This window comes from Helianthus annuus, chromosome 15, assembly GCF_002127325.2.
Source record: "Helianthus annuus cultivar XRQ/B chromosome 15, HanXRQr2.0-SUNRISE, whole genome shotgun sequence".
Lineage (NCBI taxonomy): Eukaryota > Viridiplantae > Streptophyta > Magnoliopsida > Asterales > Asteraceae > Helianthus > Helianthus annuus.
In genome coordinates this window covers 58,332,356-58,356,044 of record NC_035447.2, presented here as the reverse complement: position 1 = coordinate 58,356,044, position 23,689 = coordinate 58,332,356, and the positions used below count along the sequence as shown (strand labels likewise).

The window sequence follows — 23,689 nt, the reverse complement described above, 5'->3', positions numbered from 1 at the left end:
TTAAGGTCTTCCATTTCAAGTAGAGATGAGAAAAAGTTATCAAACTTGGAATCATCAATATCCTACACAATTATAAATAAACAAATAAAATGTATAAATACAAAAAAGATATTTATAATATGTTTTATTAAATTTGATTAAAATATAGGGAATTACATTGAACACATATTCAAAACTTGCCAACTGAAATTTGTCATCTTCACATTCCACAACAACACCTTCTTGAAAGTCAGTTCCAGCACTACTACATTTCTCCTTATGTTCGGACTACAAAAAATATCAAAAATAACAATGTGTTAAATTAAATATTAACTTGTAAGCTCGCGTTGATAAGTAAATAATAGTGTAGATGTATAATTCTAACCGCAATAAGAAAATCACCACCATCATCACCATAGATTGAGTCATCCAAAACAACTAACTCAACCCTATTGTTCTGAATTTGAGTACCGGTTTGATGATTAAAGACTGAAAGCTCAAAAATTTTATTTCCATGCAGTGAAAAGACAAAGGTAGATCGCCTGTCGAAGGCAAGATCATTTATAATCTCAGAACATCCATGAGTAAAAACACAGCTGTCAGTTAATCCGTCCAAGTTAACGTTCCAAAATCTATCTCCTAAATAAAGAGTTGACTGGCCACCTTTGAAATTTTTACCATAAAATTGCATCCAAAATTCATCAGCCATGACCTGCATAGGATGTGATAATTAGTAATAAGAATTAATTTAAATAACAATATACATAAATAAAACATTATTCATCATAATTATTGTATAAGATACTACTTACAATAACATCTTCGTGAGGACTGATCTTGGATATAAAGCAGTTTTTATGAACAAATGATTTAAACACCATTAGAAAGAATGATGATGGTCCATATGACTGAAATATAAGGTAGTCATCTTTTCTTACACAACTATCCCGAACAACTTTGGTGAAGCCATCAGCAAGAACAGGGCCCACATCAGTTTTTTTCACTCTTACAAACCATAACTTGTTACCATCAACAATCTTAACTGAATCTTTGTAAGGTGGTTGGTCTCCCCAAATCATTGAAGCAAAGTCATTAGGTATTTGCTATGAGTTTAAAACAAAATAAAAAAAAGACAAATGTCAGTTTACTTAAAATATGACTAGTAATTAGAATACAAATAAACGTACCAAAAATATCGGAAAATCTTCCTCAATAAGCTTTAAAAATGAAGGACTGTTGTGCAAGGGATCCATATCTGAAATTCATATATGAAGGTTTTTTAAAAAATAAAACGGTAAAGTATTTATAGCAAAACAATGAATATTCCCAAAAATAAAAAAGTAAACGTTTTCAACAAAATTTAAAAACAATTTATTTTTAGAAACACATTCAATATTCCAAAAACAAAACATTAGAACAAAATGAAAACATAAACAAATAAACAAAAAATCATTTCAAATCATTGGAATCGAATAATGCAAAATCATCATCAACAACAAACAACGAAAAAAAAAGAAAATTCATCAAAAAATTTTGTATTTTTAACAAAACATATGATCATCAACAATAAAGATTAAGATCTGCCGAAAGGGTTTTGCACAAAAAAAAAATCATTATAAGATCTAAAAACATATAAACAGTACATTTACCTATGATTCTTGAAAGATCCGTCATTTAAAAGGATGACCGGCTATAGTATTTTCTGGAATGATCTACAAAAAAAATAACAACAATAAACATTAAGATCGGCCAAAAGGGTTTTGCACAAAAAAATTCATATAAGATCTATAAACATATAAACAATACATTTACCTATGATTCTTGAAAGATTCGTCACTTAAAAGGATGATCGGCTATAGTATTTTGATGATCGGATTTAGGGTTTGTAATCATCAACAACAAACAAAAAAAAAAACAGAAAAATAATCAAAAATTCACATTAAACATTTACAATAAATAAGAATCTAATTTACATTACATACCTGCAAATTATGTGGAACGATCTACAAACAAATAACAACGAAAATTATTAAGATCTGCCGAATGGGTTTTCAACAAAAAAAAGTTCCTATGAGATCTAATAACATAAATAAACAGTATTTAAGTTTGATCAAGTAAATTTACCGATGATTTTTGAAAGATTCGGCACATAAGATGTTGATCGGAGATGGAATTTAGAAGAGAGAGAACTGAGAGAAAGAAAATGTAGAATGAAAATTTAGGGTTGAATGATTGAGAAATAAGATTATGTAGGATCCATATTGTATTTCGGATATTTCGAAAAACCATATATCCGACCCAAATACTATCAGATCCCGCGTGGAAATGAAGTTTTTGGTTTGTGTATTCTCAAATGTGGTTTGTGTATGAAGAATTAGACAATTTCCCTCCCAAAATCAAGGTTCACTAAACCAATGGTTGCCACATCATCAAAATGGCTTCACCATTCAAGGACACATAGCACACATCATCTCATTTATTAATATATATAGATTCGATGTTATATTAATAGAATGGATATAGCTCATGGCATTATAGCCTATTGACATTATACGATCGTTAGTGATCCAAATTTTTCTTTAAAAAAATAAAATGGATATAAATATATTTTTAAAGTATTAAATATATTTTGTGATTTTAAATCAGAATCTCGACGCACATTAAGCATATAGTCTTTATATTTAGGTACTTTATCATTTTAGAGCATTCACATCCAAAGAATCAAATTCTGTGTGGGGTGTTTTTAAAATATAAAAAATGTAAAAAGTGGTTGTGAGTGGAGGAGAGAAAATGTTACTGTTCATCTGTATATTTGGGGGGACACTGTTCACCCCCTATAATTTTTTAATATATTTTGAAAGTGGTTGTGAGTGGAGGAGAGAGGAAACGTAATGATAAAGGTATAAAAAATATTATTTAATTGAAAGGGAGAGAGAAAATATAGTGTTTTTTAGTGTAATTTAGGGTGAAAATATAGTGGAATGGATGTGAATGCTCTTACATTTATGTTTTCTTCCATTCTCTTTTGAGTTCATTTATTTCTATATTTCAATGCTTACGTACTAGTAAGACCACCCGTAGTGGGGCGTTATTTTAAAAAAAAAAAATTGAAAAAAAAAGGCCCCAAAACGCCCCCTCCCCCACTACACTAGGCGTTTTGAGGCGTTACTTTTGGAAAAAAATGGCTCCGGCGTGTAAATTAAAACGCTTGCACACAACCATGACCAACCAATCACCACTCACATGTCTGACAAGTTCATTTAATGCCGCCCACTTTTGCAAAGGAGTAGCAGCTTTCTCTTTGCCCCAACCAATGAGAAACTAGTAAGTTTTTTTTTTTTTTTTAATGATTGGAAGGGGTATTATTTGGGCGTTATTGGCATAATGCCCCACTACGTCACTTTTGCTATAATGCCCCAACGCTGACTAGGACGCCACGTGTCGAATAATGCCCCATAGTGGGGACATTATAACACATTACCACTACACATGATATAATGATTTGAACATCAGCGGTTCACCGGTTTAATGGGTTAGTGTAGTCTCACAAAATCAATTTGCTAATAGAAAAAGATGAGAGAAGCATCAATGACTTTTCATCGTTTCTCTCTTTAGTCTTTTCTTTAACAATTTTATTTGCTTTGCTTAAATAATCGATGCCCTACCAAAAAAAAGTTTAATAACTTCTACAATTCTAGTTGTTATTAAAACTTCTAAGATTTGATGCATAAAATCGAACTAATGTACACTCAGTGACGGACCCAGGATTTTTTTCCAATGGGGTCCAGTTTTTTCGATACTTGGATTTTTTACACCCAAACGATAGAATTTTCGGGTCGGTCGTCGTTTAGGTCGGGTCGGGGTGATTTATTGAGCTTGGAACCTTTAAAAAAAGATAAATAAATAACAAAACAACACATGTCTAAGCACAAAGGCATAAATTGAGTAAATTTTCATTCATTTTAACATTTTAAAGTGTATTTTAACAAAAAATCAGCTAGTATTAGACTTGAACCCATGACCTCTTTGTTAGCAAACAAGGGATTAACCACCACAACAGCTTTGCTTTTGATACTATGAGGTCCAACTAAATATTTTTATGGGGTCCTTACAAAAATTAATTTAACGAATCTACTAATTTTTTAAAAAAGATTGGGGTCCGTGGACCCCGACCCACTCAACGTGGGTCCGCCCCTGTGTACACTAGTTTGAGGTTGTTACACGTCATACACCTTACGTAATGAATTTTATGTTGATTTACAATATCTCACTTATCTTTTCCAATTAGCTAATTATAGAAAAACTTAAACAAATTGACTCTTCTTCCTTCCAACGCCATCTATGCTAGACCTTCGTTATTTAATCGGTTAGCACCTAGATTGAAAAATACTCATGTAGCTAGCAACGGAGGACCACAATGTAATCAAACAATAGGGCACAACACAATTCTTGACTTGCGTTTGTTTAAACAAAATTTCATAGTAAACGCCCATGGTTAACAATGTCTCCAAGGCCGAGTACTCCCTGAGTAGTTGTTACACGGTAGGTTGCCGAGACGACTTTCTTCAACTCCGCCTAATTACTCAGAATCGATAAAACGCGGTCAACCTCGACCAGAATCGGATCTAGTAGGTTAACTCGGCCCGAGTTTGACTTGAAGAAAAATAAAACATAATTTCTACGCCTATCGTATTAAAGAATGAATATCATTTTCACGTATTTTGTTATAAATATTAGTAAATTTATGTTATTTGACATATATTTCGAAAACTAATATTTTTTTTTTTAATTTAACGTGTCCGAGTACTCTCCGCCTATGTCGAGTACTCTCAACTCCTTTATCTGCCAATTAGAGAACACCTAACGTTTTTTGCAACCATTAACGGCAAAAGAAGACAATAAGGTGCATCATTAAATTTAAATATAGAATAACGAGAATCATATAATGCATTTATATGCAGTGCTTACCATACGTAGCAAGGGTTGGAAAATGAGTGAGGTAAGCGATTAGGTGGTTATATAACGGCCTTATATATCACAGTGAAGCAAAATGCACAATTGTTTGTGGTTATCACAGTAGTTTACTTGAAATTGGTTTTGTATTGAACAGCCATCATAAACCTAATCACACACCCATATATATACACACATATATATATATGTGTCTGTGTGTGTGTGTGTATACACATATGTATAAAGTTTATAATGCTCGTAGAAGATTGGAGCTTGCTACATTCAGTAAAACAAGAGTTCAATTGTAGTTGACATAGTTAGCTCTTTCGGAAAACATAGAAAAATTAGGGTTTTGTTTTCATCGTCTTTGTCGTGTATTAAAGAATGAAGGATAAAATAGGGTAGTGAGGGTGGAAACAAGAAGTAGAAACCACATGACTATGCAGCAAAAGCATGAACTCCACCAAATAACTAGTCGATGTTTACCCGATAGTTGAGAGAGATACGATGGTAGTAAGGTGGCAATGATGTCGATTAGGGGTTGTGGGAGCCTCAATAGAAGGGTTCTCAACCTCGGAGCATCCAAAACATGGATGATGTGGACTCGTCTATAATCCAAACCAGAATAAAAGAGGACCCCTCGTGTTGTGGGCCTCGTCCGTGCCACCCCTTCTGAATACCCGTTCGAGATTCCAAACCGGCTTCAAATGCTAGAAGTGGGTCCCTCACAACACTCTCTCACATATATACATATAACTTTTTTATGAGTATGTGAAAAATGAAGTAGTGTTAGAGGTGAAATGGGTGTTTGAAAATAAATTGACGTGGCATCTGACATGACACGTTTATGAACGTTTAAAACCTTTAGATTTTGGGGTCAGAGAGAGATATAAGATATGGTGTCCACGGATTTCACTAACTAGATAAATATACAAAGGATATATATTATCCTTTGTTATACATGTGATAATGGGTCAGTCTCTTGATGCGTGAGCTAGGAAACAAACATGGTAATGTGTGGATCACATCTTCTTGGTTGCATTGTGGTGGAAATATAACTTATTTCATGTGATAATGGTTGGGCTTGTCGGTTTAATAAGTAGTAATCACCATACGGACTAGTGACTAGAAAATATCTTTAATATTTGGAAATGTAGGGTTAAGTTTACGTACGAAGTGCCTTATTGTACAAAACGTACGAAAGGCATGAAAACCCCAAAAAAATGTGGTGATATCTTCGTAATTATTTGCTCGTAGGGTAATTATCAAAATTACTCTACAACTTTATCTTGTAGAGTAATTTTGATCTTGTATGGTAGTTATCAAAATTACTCTATAAGTGTATCAAAATTATTCTTTATCAAAATTACTCTACAAGTGTTTCAAAATTACTCTGCAAATTTATCAAACAACATACAATTCAAAATTACTCTACAAAATCATTTGTAGAATAATTATGATATTCTACAAAATTAACTTACAAGATTAAAATTACCATACAAGATCATTTGTAGAGTAATTATGATACTCTACAAAATCACTCTAAAAGATCAAAATTACTTTACAAGAACATTTTACAAAATTACTCTACAAGATCAAAATTACCCTACAAGATCATTTGTAGAGTAATTTTGATAATTACTCTACGAGTAAATAATTACGAAAATGTCACCACGTTTTTTTTACATCTTCATCATATCCGTACGTTTTGTATGATAAGGGTATTTGTATTTGATCTTTTGTCTGGAAATGTAATGTATCTTATTAGTGAATTGCTAGAAAATTCATGCATTACATCTATTTTTAACACAAAAATGACTTTTTATGATCTAATGTGGCTTTGTGTAACCTGCACCAGTCCATTAACACATGACAATGCATATTATGACCCACTAGTGTACAACTAATCTACAACTAATTGCACACGTGTCTTTTAACACCAAAATGACTTGTTACAATTTAATGCAACTTTGCGTAACCTAAACCAACTCATAGATACATGAAATGAAAAGCCCCCACACTGGTTGTAGGGTAGAGGGGATGGATGCCAAACAAACTTGACCCTGATATCGTGTGTAAAATACACATATCTTTATGACCTAGTAGTGTAACCTAACTCACTAGCACATGACAATGTCCATTAAGGCCCATCAATGTGATTCTGTATAATCTAAACCAATCAATGTGATTCTGTATAATCTAAACCAATTCACAAACTTGTAGGATTGTTAAGACACATCAATGTACTTACCTTAGATAGTGAAAGTTGTATGTACCATCATATAGTCACATATTATGATTTTGTCAACCATTTTTAGATCCCATAGCATTTAAACAATAATAAGTAACCATACTAATTTCTAGTTTATCATTATATTTATTTTTCAGTGAAATCTCTATTTTCCATTTAAGAAAAAGTGATTACAATCAAACACAAAAATAGTAAACAAAATGTCTTCATTGTCCTTTCTGAAGTAAAACAAAACGGAATATAAGTAGTACATGTGATGACAATATAAAGTTGTACGTGTAAATTTACTGCGAAAGCTATATATTAGTTGCAAGTTGGTACCTTTAGACACCAATTGACTCACATTTATCGCAAACATCATCCATGGTCCAAAGGGCAACAAGCCAAAAATGTCAATCAAGTAATTCTATTGTTTATACACGTAAAAGATCAAATACAAATAAAATTAACGTACAAAACGTACGAACTGAAAGAAAAGACAAAAAAGTACAGTGGCATTTTTGTAATTATCAGTAACTATCAAAATTACTCTATAAATGATCCTGTAGAATAATTTTGATCTTTTGTAGAGTAATTTTGTAAAATGTTCTTGTAGAGTAATTTTGTTCTTGTAGGGTAATTATCAAAATTACTCTACAAGTGTATCAAAATTACTTTGCATCAAAATTACTTTTACAAGTGAATCAAAATTACCTTACAAGTTTATCAAATAATATACAATTCAAAATTACTCTACAAATGATCCTGTAGAGTAATTTTGATCTTGTAGAGTAATTTTGTAAAATGATTCCGTAAAGTAATTTTGATCTTGTAGAGTAATTTTGTTAGCATTTAGTTATGGGGTTTAGCTTTATGATTTAGTTTTTAGCTTTTAGTTTGAGTGGGGATGGGGGGATTATTTTTTTTAGGTTTTTTTTTTGTTTTTTTTTTGTTTTTTTTTTTTTTGGGGGGGGGGGGGGGGGAGGGGTGGGGGGTTAGTGTAATTTTGATAATTACCCTACAATACCAAAATTACTCTACATGAACATTTTACAAAATTACTCTATAAAAGATCAAAATTACTCTACAATATCATTTGTAGAGTAATTTTGATAATTACCCTACAAGCAGATAATTACAAAAATGTCACCGCGTGCTTTTGTCCTTTTTATGCAATTCGTACGTTTAGTAAGTTAAGTTTATTTGTAGTAACTTTCCCCAATTTATATAACTATAAACACAAAATAAGAATTAAGAAGAAAATACTCATATTTCGGAATACTAAATAAATCAGAAAATGAGATTTAAAAAGAAAAAAAAATCGAGATCGAGCCCCACCACCTGTCTTGCTCAACTAGTTCGATCAGTATCCAGCCGATTCAAATGGGAAGGATTCAAAACACACAATCAGATCGGCTAGGTGCCTGATTCCCGGTTCGGTCGTGAATCACCTACCTGCCACTATTCATTCAGTTTACCTATTAATATATGGTAATAACTTATAGGTTTAACTTATCCCTAACCGTCAAGTTTGTGAAAAAAGAAGGATGCGTTTAGCGGCAAATAAAATATGATTATAAGGTTAAATAAATAACCTTGATAATAAAGTACATGAAATACTTGTTTCTTCTAAAATCTCTAATCAAACTGATTATGTAATCGGTTTTGCAACATCGAGTGTGTGAAGCTTTTATTGTGTCATGTGAAGAAGACAAAAAAAATAAAAAAAAATAAAAAAATTTATTGAGTCACGTGTAAAAAGACAAATAAAAATAAAAAATAATGAAACAAGTACCGTTATCACTCTTGAAGGTACGGAATGGTTGATAATGTAACAAAGAATTGCCTGTTTATTAATCTTGTCTCATTCATTAATAATATGATTCTATTTTACTTTTTTTATATTAGAAAGACGAATAAGTATGCATAAATAAAAGAAAATTCTTTGTGTTTTATGTTATCTTAAATAAAGATATGAAAAACAAAAAGAAGAAAACAAAGTTGTTTATATCAACGTATTATTACGGATTGGCTTTATCTTTGTAAGTTTAATGAGAGTGACAGTACATCATAAGCTTTACATGAAATCTGATAAAAATAAGAACATGTAGATATTTATGTCTCTTTGTTTTTTTTATTTTGTTTAAACGAAGACCATTCGTAGGAATAAGATCTTATCCCAAGTTGTCATCTCAACAAGATGGTATAAACCAATGTTTTTAGGTTCAACTTGGATTGTACAATGATTTTGTGTGTGTGTGTTAAAGAAAGTATAAACACAAACGAGGTACAATCTTTTTGCCATCTTTCAATGGGCATTTAACTTATGTCATGAGGTTGATTTTGTAGTATTGCGTAGTTCTCTATGGGTTTGAACCATCTAAAGAAAAAAGTTATGGCTAATGACAACTGTAACCATTCTGCATTACTTGGATCTCAGTCTTGTTGCACGTAAGACTCTAAACTCAACTTGAATTAACATAATTGAAGGTTATTTTTGTCTTTCAAGATATTGTGCAACTAATAAACTCTCCACTCGAGAAACAATCACTCATTTTGTTTAGTTTTGTTTTTATGTTAGATTGTAAGGAGTTTAACATAGTCCTAACTATCAACACAGTCCAAACAAACAGCTTGTGAGATTTGGATGCCAATGATAACATCAACGAAGTTTGTTCTTAATCTTTCACTATCCCGGTCTAGGATGTCAATCATGTCAAGTTTTAACCAAGTCAAATGGTTGACGAGTTGTAAACAATTTGTAAGTCAACTGGCTTAATAAAATTGATTAAACAAATCAAACCGAACAACAATTTGATTAAATGGATGAAACACGCCAACTCAAACAAGAGCTCTAAAGGAATTATATATACAACCCAAAACATGATTTTATGGGGAAAATCTTGGAATGTCCCTTTTAGACCCGTGTTTCAATAGAATGTTCTTCTGACTTTTCGTTGCCACAAATGCCCTCTTGAGGGCGATGACGTCATGTTTTACGGTCGACTGCGAGGGGAAATTTGTGACAACTAATGTTGTAATGTAAACTTGTTCTAGGAGGGATATCCTTGGAATTTCAATGATTTTAATCGTATCATATTTGACTATCTATGTAATGTAATAGATCTATGGAATTACCACACTTCTAGGGCTGCAAATGTATTAAACGTTCGACAAACAGTTCGTGAACCGTTCGGCGGAAAGTTCGCTTGTTTATTAAACAAACGAATACGAACAAGAAATTTAATTCGTTTAGTTAAATGAACGAACATGAACACAGGTTGTGTTCGTTCATTTATGTTCGTGAACGTTTGGTAACGTGTTCGGTTGGTAACGTGTTCGTTTGTGTTCGATAGTTCATTAATGTTTTTAGTTTTTATATTTTTTTATATACTTCAAAATTCCGACAGATAAAATGTTTAATAAGTGTCAGTGTATTATATATTCTTTAGTTGTGTTCGTTTGTTTTCCATTTGTGTTCGTTTGTTTTCTTCGTTGCCTAAAATTAACATACAAACACAAACGAACATGAATAAGGGGTTGTTTCGCAACATCTGAATGGTTAAGTACTGAATTAGTAAGAAGTCTGAACCATTAAGTGCTGAACCAGTAAGAGGTCTGAACTATTAAGAGCTTGTATAATGCTTAGCCGTTCAGAGGCAAATGTCTGACTAATTCAGATTAAAGGTCTTAACCATTCAGACTCTGTATAAATCTTAATCATTCAGAGGCAAATGTCTAAACCACTCAGACATCTGCTCGTGAAACAAACAGTCTGAACCATTAAGTGCTGAACCAGTAAGATGTCTGAACCATTAAAAGCCTCATTAACAGGTAAACAAACAGCCCCTAAATTCATTTCCTTAACAAACGAATAAAAACAAATTCTTGTTCGTATTCTTTCGATTCATTTACAACCAAACCCAGCACCCTTCTATCCCACATACTAAACATACTAAATAACCAACTAACTAACTAAACACAATCAAATACACAAACCATCTTTAGAAACAATCAACGACTTTAAAGCACAAACAATTCAAATTTATCACAAAAACACCCTTCAATTCTCAACTCTCACAACTTTAATACATAAAACTCACTTTATTCACATACACACCAATCATTATATTCACACTAACAGTACACAACAAATTCATCATCATCATCATCAATGGGGGCATTAACAGCATCACTGATAGCAATTGCAGGTCTAGCATTAGGCTGGATCACCATCGAAATCGCCTGCAAACCTTGCCTCGAGAGTGGCCGTGAAGCCATTGATCGTAACCTAAATCCTGATTACGATCCAGACGACGATGATCCTCGATTGCCTCTCAATCCAAACCCTACGCCTTCAGATCACACCGTTGATTCCACCTCTACAACCGTCAAAATCGTCTGATCAAATAACGTTCGTTTTCATAGATCTACTACGTGTTGCGTTTTTTTTTTTCAATAGTTTCTTATAATTGTTACTATTTTGTTATCATTTGTTGCTGAATTCGAACGATCTATATGTGATTTCATCAGATGATTGTCCTTGATTATTGTATTTTTTGTTTAATCTCTTAATTTGTGTTTGATTTTGACTTCTGCCATGGTCAAAATGATGAAATTTGTGTTCCAAATTTTGACTTGTGAGGCTCAAATTGATGATTTTTCTGTTTTAATTTTGACTTGCGACGGTCAAAATGATGAATATGAACTCAATGTTTAACGATCATAAACAATCTTGAACTAGGTTTTAAACACCGGTTTATACCGGCAGGTTGAACCTGTTAAACCGGATGACGAAAGCTTGGTTGGTGAAGAAGTTGTACCGCCGATAAATTAGGTTATACCGGTACCGGGCCAAAACTAATTTATGCATCCAAAAAGGTGATAATTTATTTTCTTAATAAAACCTAGCGATAATTGAATTTTGGATTATGATTTATTCTATAATATTTTTATTCTAGAATGATGTAGTTTTGGATTAGTTTTTGAGTTGAAATTGTATTTAATGAATTTATATGGTTACCTAGTCAACCTCGTTGAACTGCCCAATACAACCCGATTCAACCGGTTAAACTGTTTCCGAGCCTAACCCGGTATGATCTAAAACCCAATTTTTAAAACATTGATCTAGAAGATCTGTGTCTATTTAAGAATTTTTCAAGTGCTTACTAGAATTTTCAGAACAGAAAGAGGAATTGTGTCAATTTCCTACGGTATTGTTAAATTTGAAGTCAGTTTGGATAGAGATTGAGAGATTCTTGAGTTTATTGTTGAATGTAATTGATGTTATTGATCAATTTAATCATTGAGGAGAAACATGTTTAACTAGAGCAGTGAGAGAAATATATAAACAGTTGTACGCAATGTATGAAATATATTAATATAATCATATGAAGTGGAAGAAAGAGAGATGGTTATAACCAGTGAGGTTTTCGTCATTCTCGCCTTAAACTCGGTTCAGTATTGAACAATCTCTATTATTAGGGATGGCAATGGGTCGGGTTCGGGTCGGGTATTGGTAATCCCATACCCGTACCGGTTATAAAATCGCGTCCCATACCCGACCCAATACCCGTCGGGTAATTTTCGGGTAATTACCCGTCGGGTATCGGGTATACCCGCGGGTATCGGGTTTACCCATTAGTTTATTAAAAGATATACGTTGAGATTTCTAAATACATTTTTTTTACAATTGTAATTATTATATTATTTTATTTATATAACAACTATTATAAATTAAAAATATACATTACATACATATAAGTTTTATCATAAATTAATAAAAACTTTATAATACTTATACACTCACATGCACATACTTCACAACATACAAAATATAAATACTATTATCAAATGCATATACTAAAAGAAAATTTATTTTTTCACATTATGAACATACTAAAATAAATCACTAATAGACAAGGGTTAATGGAAAATAAAAGTATAAATTAAAAAAAAAAAAATCGGGTATATGATCGGGTATATAGTTCGGGTAAACGCGTATGTGGTTTCGGGTAATCGGGTCGGGTATCACCTAATCCCATACCCGACCCATACCCGCGAAAATTTTAAAAACTAATCCCATACCCGGCCCAATACCCGTCGGGTATCGGGTATACCCGTCCCATTTGTGTCGGGTTTCGGGTATACCCGTCGGGCTCGGGTATTTTTGCCATCCCTATCTATTATCGTTATCATGTTCGTTTTTGAAATTTTGGATCACTCGTATTGAGAACCATGCTAGGCTGGTGACGAGGGATTTAATCATAATTCGGTTCTAGTTAAAACCAATTCGACCCAAAACTCAAGTCAAATGACTAGGTTACATACACAAACGCTTCAAATGTCTAATAACACAATAGCAACTGCTTTCACTTGGTCAAAATTCATTGTTTCTTGACAATAAGAACCCATTAGGCAAATCTCACAAGTCCCACTAATACCCTACTAACTAGTAAAATCAGGAAAATCATTAATTCGGTGGCCTTTAAAAGATAAGACAACGAAGTTAGATACAAACGTAAGACCTCGATAAGGAGTTCAAATTTTAAAATATTCATATTAAAAATTCGATTTCGGGTTAATTTCAGCATTAGCAAAATCAGAAAAATCATAAACGGGGTGGCTTTTAAAAGATAAGACAACGAAAGTCAGATACAAACGTGAGACCTCAATAAGTTCAAATTTTAAAATCTTTAAACTAAAAATTAGATTTCAGGATAATTTCGGCATGTTTTTTTTTTTTTTCAGGCCTTTCAACATATGTTTTTAGTTAAAACTTTTAGACCCAAGAGTTAAACACTCGTTTGTATGGCTATATGCCCATTTGATTGGATGGCAAAAACTAAACCGCATGTTTAAAAGTTGAAACGACTGATGTGATGAGTATTGCGGTCGTGTACACCAATGAAAAGCGGTGTAGTAGGTATAGTCTATAGAAACACCCTTTATATACAGATGACTCCTTTGATGAGACAACAAAGCCGGTTTTTGTGTCATAGGGTCGGAACAACTTGTACACTATGCTTTTGTACCTCTTGCCCCCCAACTGCAGGGTTCTAGTCAAATCAAACCAGTCATAGAGCATACTTCTGAAAAAAACACGCTCGTGTAACTGTGTAAGGGTTGATTAAGATGCTACAACAGAAGAACGAAAGCACATGGACGGGTTAGAGTTTTTCGCAACGAAAACAAAAGCTATCAATTTACATAAATTGACTTGTGTTCATGCCAAGTAATTGTATATCTGAGGATTGTTCTTATCTCTCTCTAAATACTCCCTGTCAATTAAGCTTTCAATCCTCTTCTTCAAGTCCACTGGTTTTATAGGAAACTTGAGCTGTTCCAAAACAAAACACAAAAAATATCAGTTACATTTTTAAAATATACATTTAACCTAAATTAGGCTCAAATCTTTAGAAAATTAACTATTGAGTAAAATGCCCGGATAGTGCCTATGGTTTTGTAAAATAACACCTATAGTCCCCAACTTTTGAAAATTGCACCAGTGCTCCCTGTGGTTTGACAATTTGTTACTCGGATAGTCCCTAGAGTGGATGTCCGTTAGTTTTCTCCGTTAACTCCATGTAAAATGACCAACATGCCCTTAGTATTAAATTAAAACACTAAATTAGATATATTAAAATTAAAGGTGGGACCCACCAACCTTCTTATTCACCTTTTTAAGCCCTTGTATGTCTCTCTCTCTCTCTCTCTCTCTCTCTCTCTCTCACAAACACTCACTCACCACCACCTGCCTCCATCACTTACCACCAGCCGCCACCACCTGCAACTCCACCAACATCAACATCTCCGCCACCTGAACTCTCTCCATCCCAGATCCCTTCATCCACATTTAGAGAGAAAAACAACTAGAGAGAGAGAGAGAGAGAAAGAGACCCTCATCTTATCCTTCTTCCTCGCATCATCTCATCATCTGCAACTCCCACCACCACCTACACCCCCGTCCTCTACAGTCACCACCAAATCACCGGCAACCAATAATCCCCACCGATATACCGGCGAACCACTATCTCCGGAAACACCACCATCTCCGCCGCCACACAACTAAACTTCCCCTTCCAACTGATAGAATCAGACACGCATCTCCGGTTTTCCGGCAAGTGATTGAGCCTTCGTCCGACGGTTCACCGGATCCAGTCCGATACAGATCTGCTTCACTGCCGTCAATTCAAACGACTCACAAAAGGTCGACATCTATTAAATTTGTGTCTTTCAGATCAAAGTTGCATATCGGTACCAGCGTTTACCTTGATGGTCAATGTTAGAAATAGTCAACAGTTTATCAGTTGGTCAAGTGGTTGAGTTAGTTATCATAGTTATAAACAAGGGTGTTGAGTGATCTCGAAACAGATCTGGTGGTTTAATGAAGGTGAGGAGTAGTAGAGGCATGATGGTGAATGGTTATGTTTTGTCGGAGGTCAAGGTGGTGATGTTGTCGTCGGAGTTCGTGGTGGTGATGTCGTTGTCGGAGGTGGGAGTTAAAGGTGAGGAGTAATCGGTGATGTTTTGATGTTGTGGTAGGTGGTGGTCAGTGGTTGCAGGTTTTGCGGTTGTGTTGGGTTGGTGAGCGGTGGTGGTGAAGAAGTTTTTGGCCGAACATGGTGGAAGATGGATGAAGTCAAGATGATGGTGGTTGAGGGTGGGTCCCACAAAGAAGCTAGAGAGGATGATTGGGTAGTTGAGTGGGGTCTATTTGAATTGTCAAAGCAGAATGACTCATAATTGAATATTTTATTGAATAAAGGGTAATTTAGTCATTTCATACCAACCTAACTGAGAAAACTAACGGACATCCACTCCAGGGACTATCCGAGTAACAAACTGTCAAACCACAGGGAGCACCGGTGTAATTTCCAAAAGTTGGGGACTATAGGTGTTATTTTGCAAAACCACAGGGACTATCCGTGCATTTTACTCTAAAACTATTTTGAACTTTAAGGAAAAAAGTTAAACGAAAGTGTATGCATGTTGGCCCAACCCGACCCAGACCGTTTTGAACCACATCTAAAATTACTCTTTTTAACCAACCTGTTCATTTTGCCACCTCAATGAGGTTAGGTGAAAGACTACCCATATTTGAACCACAATTTCGAAAATTATTACCTGCTGGAAGAGTTCGGTTATCAGAAGTGTGTGACTCAGAATCTTCCTAGTTTTCATTATCCGAACAATAGCAGCATCAACCTGCAATATATCCAAAAAAGGTAATCAAGACTCTAGTATGCATGATGATTTCATAAAATGATTAAGACTGTTTGAAAATATTATCATGCTATGATTTTCTCATAAAAGAATGTCAAAAGGTAAAAGAAATTTTAAAAGATTGATTTTTCAAAACCCTTGTCCTTATGGGTTTAAGTTGATGGGTCTGACCCTAATGACGACGGACCCGGCTAATATAATCTAACAAATGATATACCTGATATTGACGATCTTGGAAAACTCTCTCTGTAGTGCTTGCATTTTCTTCCACAGTTTCCTTCAGCTGGATAGCATTAACCTGTAAACACATTTTATAATGTCAAACTTAATTGTATAAATGACAATTAATTATAGCTTATATGATTTCTTATTTGGTTGCCCGCACCTTTATACGATAAAGAGGAGCGGTAAACCCGTCATTGAACATGAATGAATCATTATCATCCACTTCCCTACCCTTCGGTATCTGATAAAACATCAAGATCAGTTAACTCTTTCAAGGGTAGCAAAAAAAATGCAATGAAATAGAATTTAATCAAATTAAATATTTAAAAATACCTTTTGAAGAACGCGGACTTTTCCACAAGCAAGTGACTGCAGAGTTCTCCTTAGTTCCTTGTCCTCAATGCTAGTAGCATCTTTGATATCTTGAAAACTAAGGTTTTGCGCATCGTTGAACAGCATCAGAACAACCGTCTGAAAAAATGTATTAATCATTTATTATCCATAAACTTAAGTAAAGAACGTTTCAGGTTGACCCGTTACCGAACCATAGTTGTTAATAGCGAATAGCGACAAATAGCGACAAGGGACCTATATGCTACATAGCGAATAGCGACCGCTATTTTATAAATAGCGATACACTAGAAAAAGAATTTTAAAAATTTTTATATGTATATTATATCAAAATACCTTGGTATATATGCTATTTTACATATATAGTTAACAAAAACCTATAAATCCAGCTATTTTATAGCTATATCTAATTGCTATTTACATAAAAAAAACTTAATTGTCGCTATTCACGCTATTGGTCGCTATGACCCAGATAGCGACACTTGGTCGCCTCGCTACATAGCGCGCTATAGCCGCTATTGACAACTATGTACCGAACTATGCAAGATCAGAGATGGAGACCGACCTGAAATAAAGAAACCGCCAATTCTTTTTTTCCTTTTGGGAATTCTGCTTTCAAGACACAGTGACCTAAAGAATTTTGCCACATTAACCGCCTACCGCTATACTTGCTTAAGTAGAACTCTTTAAAAATGTCCTGTAGCATTGTACACGTTTCAGATTAATGTAAAAACGAAAAGAGTTGAATAAACATAGTAGAATCCTCTTTCCTTCATGTCATACCTGATAAACATTCAACTCATGAGGAAGGCGGACATCCATTGGTGGATATGTAGGCCAGTAACTGTAACAATTACCATGTTAATATAATAATTCGCCGCATAATTCATTTTTTTAGTTATTTTCATAAAGGGCTCGGAATGGTAAAACATACCCGGTTGTTAAAACATGAACACTCAGCTCGATTCCCGAAGGTAGTTTTGACCTAGCTTGAGATGATTGCTTGAATGATTCGTTTATCTCCTTTGATAACTCTATGTCCTATAATAACAAAATTTTGAGGAAAAAATATGCCATGTTGATCAAATGCTCTAAATGGGTTGATGTGCGGATCGATAGCATCATACATACCTTAAACATGCCTTCAAGCTTGTTGGTGAACTGGCTTCCACATTCGGTTTTCAGCTGCAACAATGACCGGTTATTAAATAATCAGAAAATATATCTGGCTAACCGGCACATAAAAAAAGTTTGACTTTAAACCTTGGAGATCATTGACTTTTCAGCATCAATAGACGCACTCTTTCCTAAAAGAAGCCTTTTTGCAAGATCCTTTTTATAGAACGCCTCGAACACATCTTTACCCTATGTCACAGTATTAAACATGAATGGATGAAAACTGATATCATGCAATGATGCAATGGTTTGTTTTATTACATTACTGCCATATTATACGTACCTGTATGAATCTAAAGAGAACCAAGACTTTATCAAGGGTGCCCTCCAATTCTTCTTCAGACGTACCCTTATTTCCAGCACGAAGTTTCTCATCCAAAAACTTCGCAATCAGTTCAGCAGGACGATTCTGCAGATAACGCATAAATATTCCGTTAGTTCCAAAACAAAATTAACTATCGATTTTATTTCCTAAATCAAACAAAACCGGTACCTGTCGGAGATTGATTAAATGCTCAAACGCCTCTTTAATCGTGTTGCTAAAAACGTCATTCTTCGAGAAGCTATCTTCCCATATTTTATCAAGAGACATTTTGAACTCTAAGAGAGAAGACACCATATCTTTGTCCTTTTCTTCATCGGTTACAATCCCCTGCCCGGTTTTTCTGATGTATGAACTTAGCGCATGTCTTAAGGATTCAAGGGCGTTTACTCTAGAGAAAAGTGTATACATCCTTCGTAGATCATGAGTCCGGTTACCATCCATCAACATTGTGAAACCCTAAAACAAGTTATAACAAAGGTATAAAGGTTGACTGGAAGTCTGAAACTTATCATACTGAGAGTTATGAAAAAAATGATTCATACCTTATCAAGTATTGCAGATATATGGAGCTCCAAGAGTTGTTTTTCAGCAGTTGCTACCAGCGGTTTTCTTGTACTAGCATCAAGATATAGTAGACATCTGTCGTTTTCTTCATGCAGCCTTACCTGCGATTATGAACACCGTCAAATACCAATGTAACTTATAACATGAAACAACTTTTTGAACAAAAACTAGTATCAAGCTCCCCGCATTGCGGAGGGGGCGTAAAACCGTGCCAAGTAGCATCAATGCCACATCACTTTCAGCGACCACCAATACCGAAAAAGCTCGTAAAAACAAAATAAATAAAAAAAGGAAAAAAACAACCGAACGAAAAGCGGTCGTAAAATCGTTGAACCATGCATGCCCATTGCGGCGTGCTAATGCAAAGAAATTAGACCGAAACATAAACATGGAAAAGAATAAGTCGAACTAGGGCCCGCGTGTTGTGACAAACCTGCAAACGGGAAAAAATAGACGCATTTCGACAGGCCTGTCAAACGGGAAAAATAGACGAAAAACGTTGAGCCCCACACGCACGTTGCAGCGTGTTAACTCGCAAAATTTAGAACAAAACGTAAAACGAAAAACTTGCGAAAGATGAAAGGTTTTCAAAGTTGAAAGTAAATAATTGTTGAGGTTAAATTGCAAAAGATGAAAAGCTTTGGGTTAAAAGTAATATAGAATCAAAGGGGTTAAATTGCAAAAAGTGAGAAGTTTTGGGTTAGAAGTGAAAGATCAATTTTTTTTTTTTTGAAAAACCCCCTAAACATGGGGGACAACACCATAAAGCACAAAAAGCTGTAAATTAGTAGTATGGAAATACGAAGAATTATAACGCACCTCCACGTGTTTCAAATAATCTGGGACGTCTGAGTGTTGCATGTACTTCACTCCTTCAGCAGCATAGAATTCTGATGTACATTCAAGAAACGGTTTCTCAAAACTCTCGGAATAAATGCCTAACGCAGTGAACATCTTCAACAGATGGCTCACAAGTGTTCTATCAACAGCTTCACCTAATCTGACGAGTGTAAAATAAGAGCATATGAGTCATAAAAATACAAGTATATTCATACAAGTATATAACCATGCAATTGTTTAAACTTCAACTTACCTTTCACTCTCTATCATTTTGAGAAGGCCGAAAACGGTTTTGTGTTCAACTTCTGAAGCTTGTGACAGATGCTTCCAGAAGAGTTGAAGTCCCATGTCCCATAATGATCGGACGGATGGAGTTTGTTTCACGTATGTACGGTCAAGATACAGCGCGATACCACGGATCATTAACATCTGGTCACAGAAATCTTGCCAGGTTTTTTGCACAAGTGATAGAAAAACAACTAGGTCTTCGCTTTGACCGACTAATGATTGTATAGCGGAATATATGTGGGCCTCACACTCTTTCTCGATCCGTTGGTATAGACTTCCCCCCATCTTGTGGAGACAAAGATCATTGACCGCCTGTAACAATAATAATTTAAAAAAAAAAAAATAGTTAATTAATGGAAGGTAATTCATGTAATAAAGAATTATGAAGCGTAACTCACTTGATAAAGCTTCTCCAAATCACACGGATCTGGCTGCTTCAAGAATATAGCACTAATTGCTGACTTCAAGACTGCCCATGTAGTCTCCTCAAAGTTTGATGGCAACGTTGGTTTAGCTTTAAGGGAAAATACAAAAAAAAAAAGAGATTCTTTTAAAAAGTGTCATATACCATAAAAAATGAAGTATGACAAAAGAGATAAGAAACTGTTTTATAACGAAAGAATCGATGATAAGATACATGATTTGTGAAAGGGCATCACAAAGTCGTCACCATTTTCACCCACTAGGCCACTAATCTACTATAATCATCTGAAAACAAGTATAAGGATGACATCATTCTATCCTATGATCCAAACTGTTGCATGTCTCATCAATAACAATGACTATCATGAAGAAGTTAGTATATCATAAGTGCAGATTCATGAAGATATTAAGTGTAAAGAAAAAAATAAGGGCTTCGCATCATTTTATGGACACCATTAATAAGGGACAAACTGACACATGCCATCAAGCTAATGGTTGGAGGTACCAAGGACCGAGGGGCTCTCATGATTGGAACTAAGAATGACAAAACTGTAAATGGTAGTATGGTTTTATGAGCCATCTACATGATATAGAGCTTTGCCTTATTTCCCTTTTTTAATCACCTTTGCTAAACACAAAGAAAAAAAAAGAGTTTTTCATGCCCTTTAACCTTGTAAATACATCTAAGTAGTTAATGCGGTAAAATATCGGATATCGGTCAAGGACCGATATTTGAGATATCAGTTATCGCGGTGGGATATCGGTGAGATATCGGTAATTTCAATATCATGCTAAATTTATATATATAGCAATTTAACACTAACAATTGTAACAAGTAAGAACTAAGACTTAAAACACTAATAGCAGCAATAAGAAGAAAAAAGAACGGTAGAAATAAGAAGAATGGTACTAATATCGGGAAAATCGGTGATTTATCGACCAAAAATCGGTCAAATATCGAACAATATTGCTGATATTATCGGTACCGATATTCTGACCAATATTTTGTACCACTATCTCGGCAGGGGACCGATAACCGATATATCACTAATATATCGGTTGATATATCGGGATATTAACTAATACATAACTCTTTAAAAAGAAAAAAGGCAATAAACAGAATAAGTAGAACACTGTCAAGGAAAGGTTGCACATATAAGAACATTATACAATCATAATGAACAAACAAATAAAGTCACAAAAGAGCATTAAAAGGGGTTCCATGACCATGAATATCATTTCCTGAACTCAAGTTACTTCATAGATTATGGAATAACGGTGACCCTTTTAGAAGACACACTTCTTAGTTTCACCTTCACAAGCCACCCTCTAATCATCCCATGTTGATTCAAAAGATAATAAAAATATCAACCTTTTGCTATATGCACATTCTAATAATATGAACCATGAATGAGAAAAGGTAATCAATCGCCTAATTGTCCATCCAGGCTACCCATGCAACATAAATAAAATAACTTTTGTCATTACTACAAAATTCGCAGATAAAAAAATCAAAAGTAGAAGTGCAAGTAAACTTCACATCCTCTAACGCAAAAAGCTCCGAAAACTGCATAAAAAACTCAGCACTGTTCTAGGGTTTTAGATACAGCCTATTCTGAATGTACACACTAAAACATCCTGCATGGATCTTTCCACAAACAAGATCAAACTTTCCTTGTATACATCCCAATAACACCTATTGTTCATGTACCTATTTACAACCCTCTCGAGTACCTCTTTCCGTTCACAACACCTATACTACTCGTAGACAGTTAAAACTTCCAACCAATTAAAACAGAACAACTTACAACACATACACAGCAGTATCTTAAAACCTAACCTCCAAAACAGTAACATCATAAACCCTATAACAAACCAACACCTACAAACTTAACAACCCCAATCATTAGCACCTCAATTTCACCTCAAATCCACACAATCATCACTCATAACATCCAAAACCCTACATCTACACTTCTTCAACATAAAAACCAAATTAACTATTCCTTTCAAACAATACAAAACATATATACAATTATACACAATAACTAACTAAACAGGTTACTTAGGTAATAACAAAATCAATCAAATCAAAAACCTTTAACCAGCTTAATCACAAGCTTCTTAGCAGGCTGAGGCAGCGTAGCTTTTTTCCGCGCCAAATTGGCGGTGAATCCACCGGCAGCGGAGGCGCGAACGGCGTCGTTTTCAGTCGGATCTACGAGCATAGAAGAAGGATGATCCTGCAGAGGCGAATTGTTATCGAATTGAGAGCAATTTAGAGCTTGCGATTTGGCCTTCTTCATTGTTGAGAAGTGAGGTGGTCCGGTGGTGGCTTGTGGTGGTGGTGTGCAGGTGGTAGATGAGCGTTTTCGGTTGTTGTTGTTGTAGGGTTTCGACATGTGAGATTGAGATTGAGATTGAGGTTAGAGAGTCATTTTTGGTGGAGGAAAAAAGGGAAAATGAAGGAGGTGCAGACAGGGTTATAGATGGGGTGAGGAGGAAGAAGGTGGAGGCAGGGGAATGGGTAAACGGGTCGGGTATTGATCTTAATGGATCATTCGCAATGCAACGAGAACTCGGTTTTAATCGGTATCGGTTCGGTTTGTTACGGTACCGTTACGACACCAATGTTCGATATAGCAACCGAAACGAATAATGGTATCAGTTCTGATAATACTGGATACTGATATTCGGTGTTAGTTTAGTTTGATTTTATCACAGCATCAACAATCGCTATAAGGCCAGGGATGTGGTATACCGCCCCTTGCCACCTCAGCCTCAATAGCGCCCTTTGGCGCCCCTGTCCCATTTCCTAGGTGCCATAGGGGGGCGTCATTGATACTTGTCACACCTCAACCGATGGCGGAAACATCGGAGTGAGACGAAAACGAGATTGCAAAAGACTTCCTAACGACTAAACATGACAAGTATTTAAAAGTTAGATTTTCATTTCATTGCTAACGGTTCAAGTACATGATTTGGAAACAAAAGTACAACAAGTAACGTATAATTAATTAATCTAATAAACATAAATTAAAGTTTGGTGCGTTTCTAGTCCTTCCTACTAGATTCTTTTCAATGCGTCAAGATCACAATCCTGCAATATA

The 23,689-nt window shown here is 34.7% G+C and overlaps 2 protein-coding genes across 2 annotated transcripts; one reads left to right on the top strand and one right to left on the bottom strand.

Annotated features, from left to right (window-relative positions):
• Window positions 1–11,190: 11,190 nt before the first annotated feature.
• Window positions 11,191–12,178, top strand: LOC110911734 (outer envelope membrane protein 7). Its single transcript, XM_022156364.2, has 2 exons — window positions 11,191–11,576; window positions 11,934–12,178. Exon 1 carries the CDS (start codon window positions 11,337–11,339, stop codon window positions 11,565–11,567), a length of 231 nt encoding a protein of 76 aa, XP_022012056.1. The 5' UTR covers window positions 11,191–11,336; the 3' UTR covers window positions 11,568–11,576; window positions 11,934–12,178.
• Window positions 12,179–14,251: 2,073 nt separating this feature from the next.
• LOC110911733 (cullin-4) lies at window positions 14,252–23,104 on the bottom strand. Its single transcript, XM_022156363.2, has 17 exons — window positions 22,678–23,104; window positions 20,555–20,670; window positions 20,122–20,468; window positions 19,848–20,028; window positions 19,007–19,129; window positions 18,633–18,920; window positions 18,423–18,548; window positions 18,227–18,328; window positions 18,095–18,148; window positions 17,898–18,004; window positions 17,747–17,807; window positions 17,529–17,660; window positions 16,946–17,083; window positions 16,773–16,853; window positions 16,605–16,685; window positions 16,289–16,369; window positions 14,252–14,501 (listed from the first exon to the last, which is right to left on the bottom strand). The coding sequence occupies exons 1-17, from the start codon at window positions 22,979–22,981 to the stop codon at window positions 14,388–14,390; spliced, it is 2,436 nt and encodes an 811-aa protein (XP_022012055.1). The 5' UTR covers window positions 22,982–23,104; the 3' UTR covers window positions 14,252–14,387.
• Window positions 23,105–23,689: the final 585 nt, after the last annotated feature.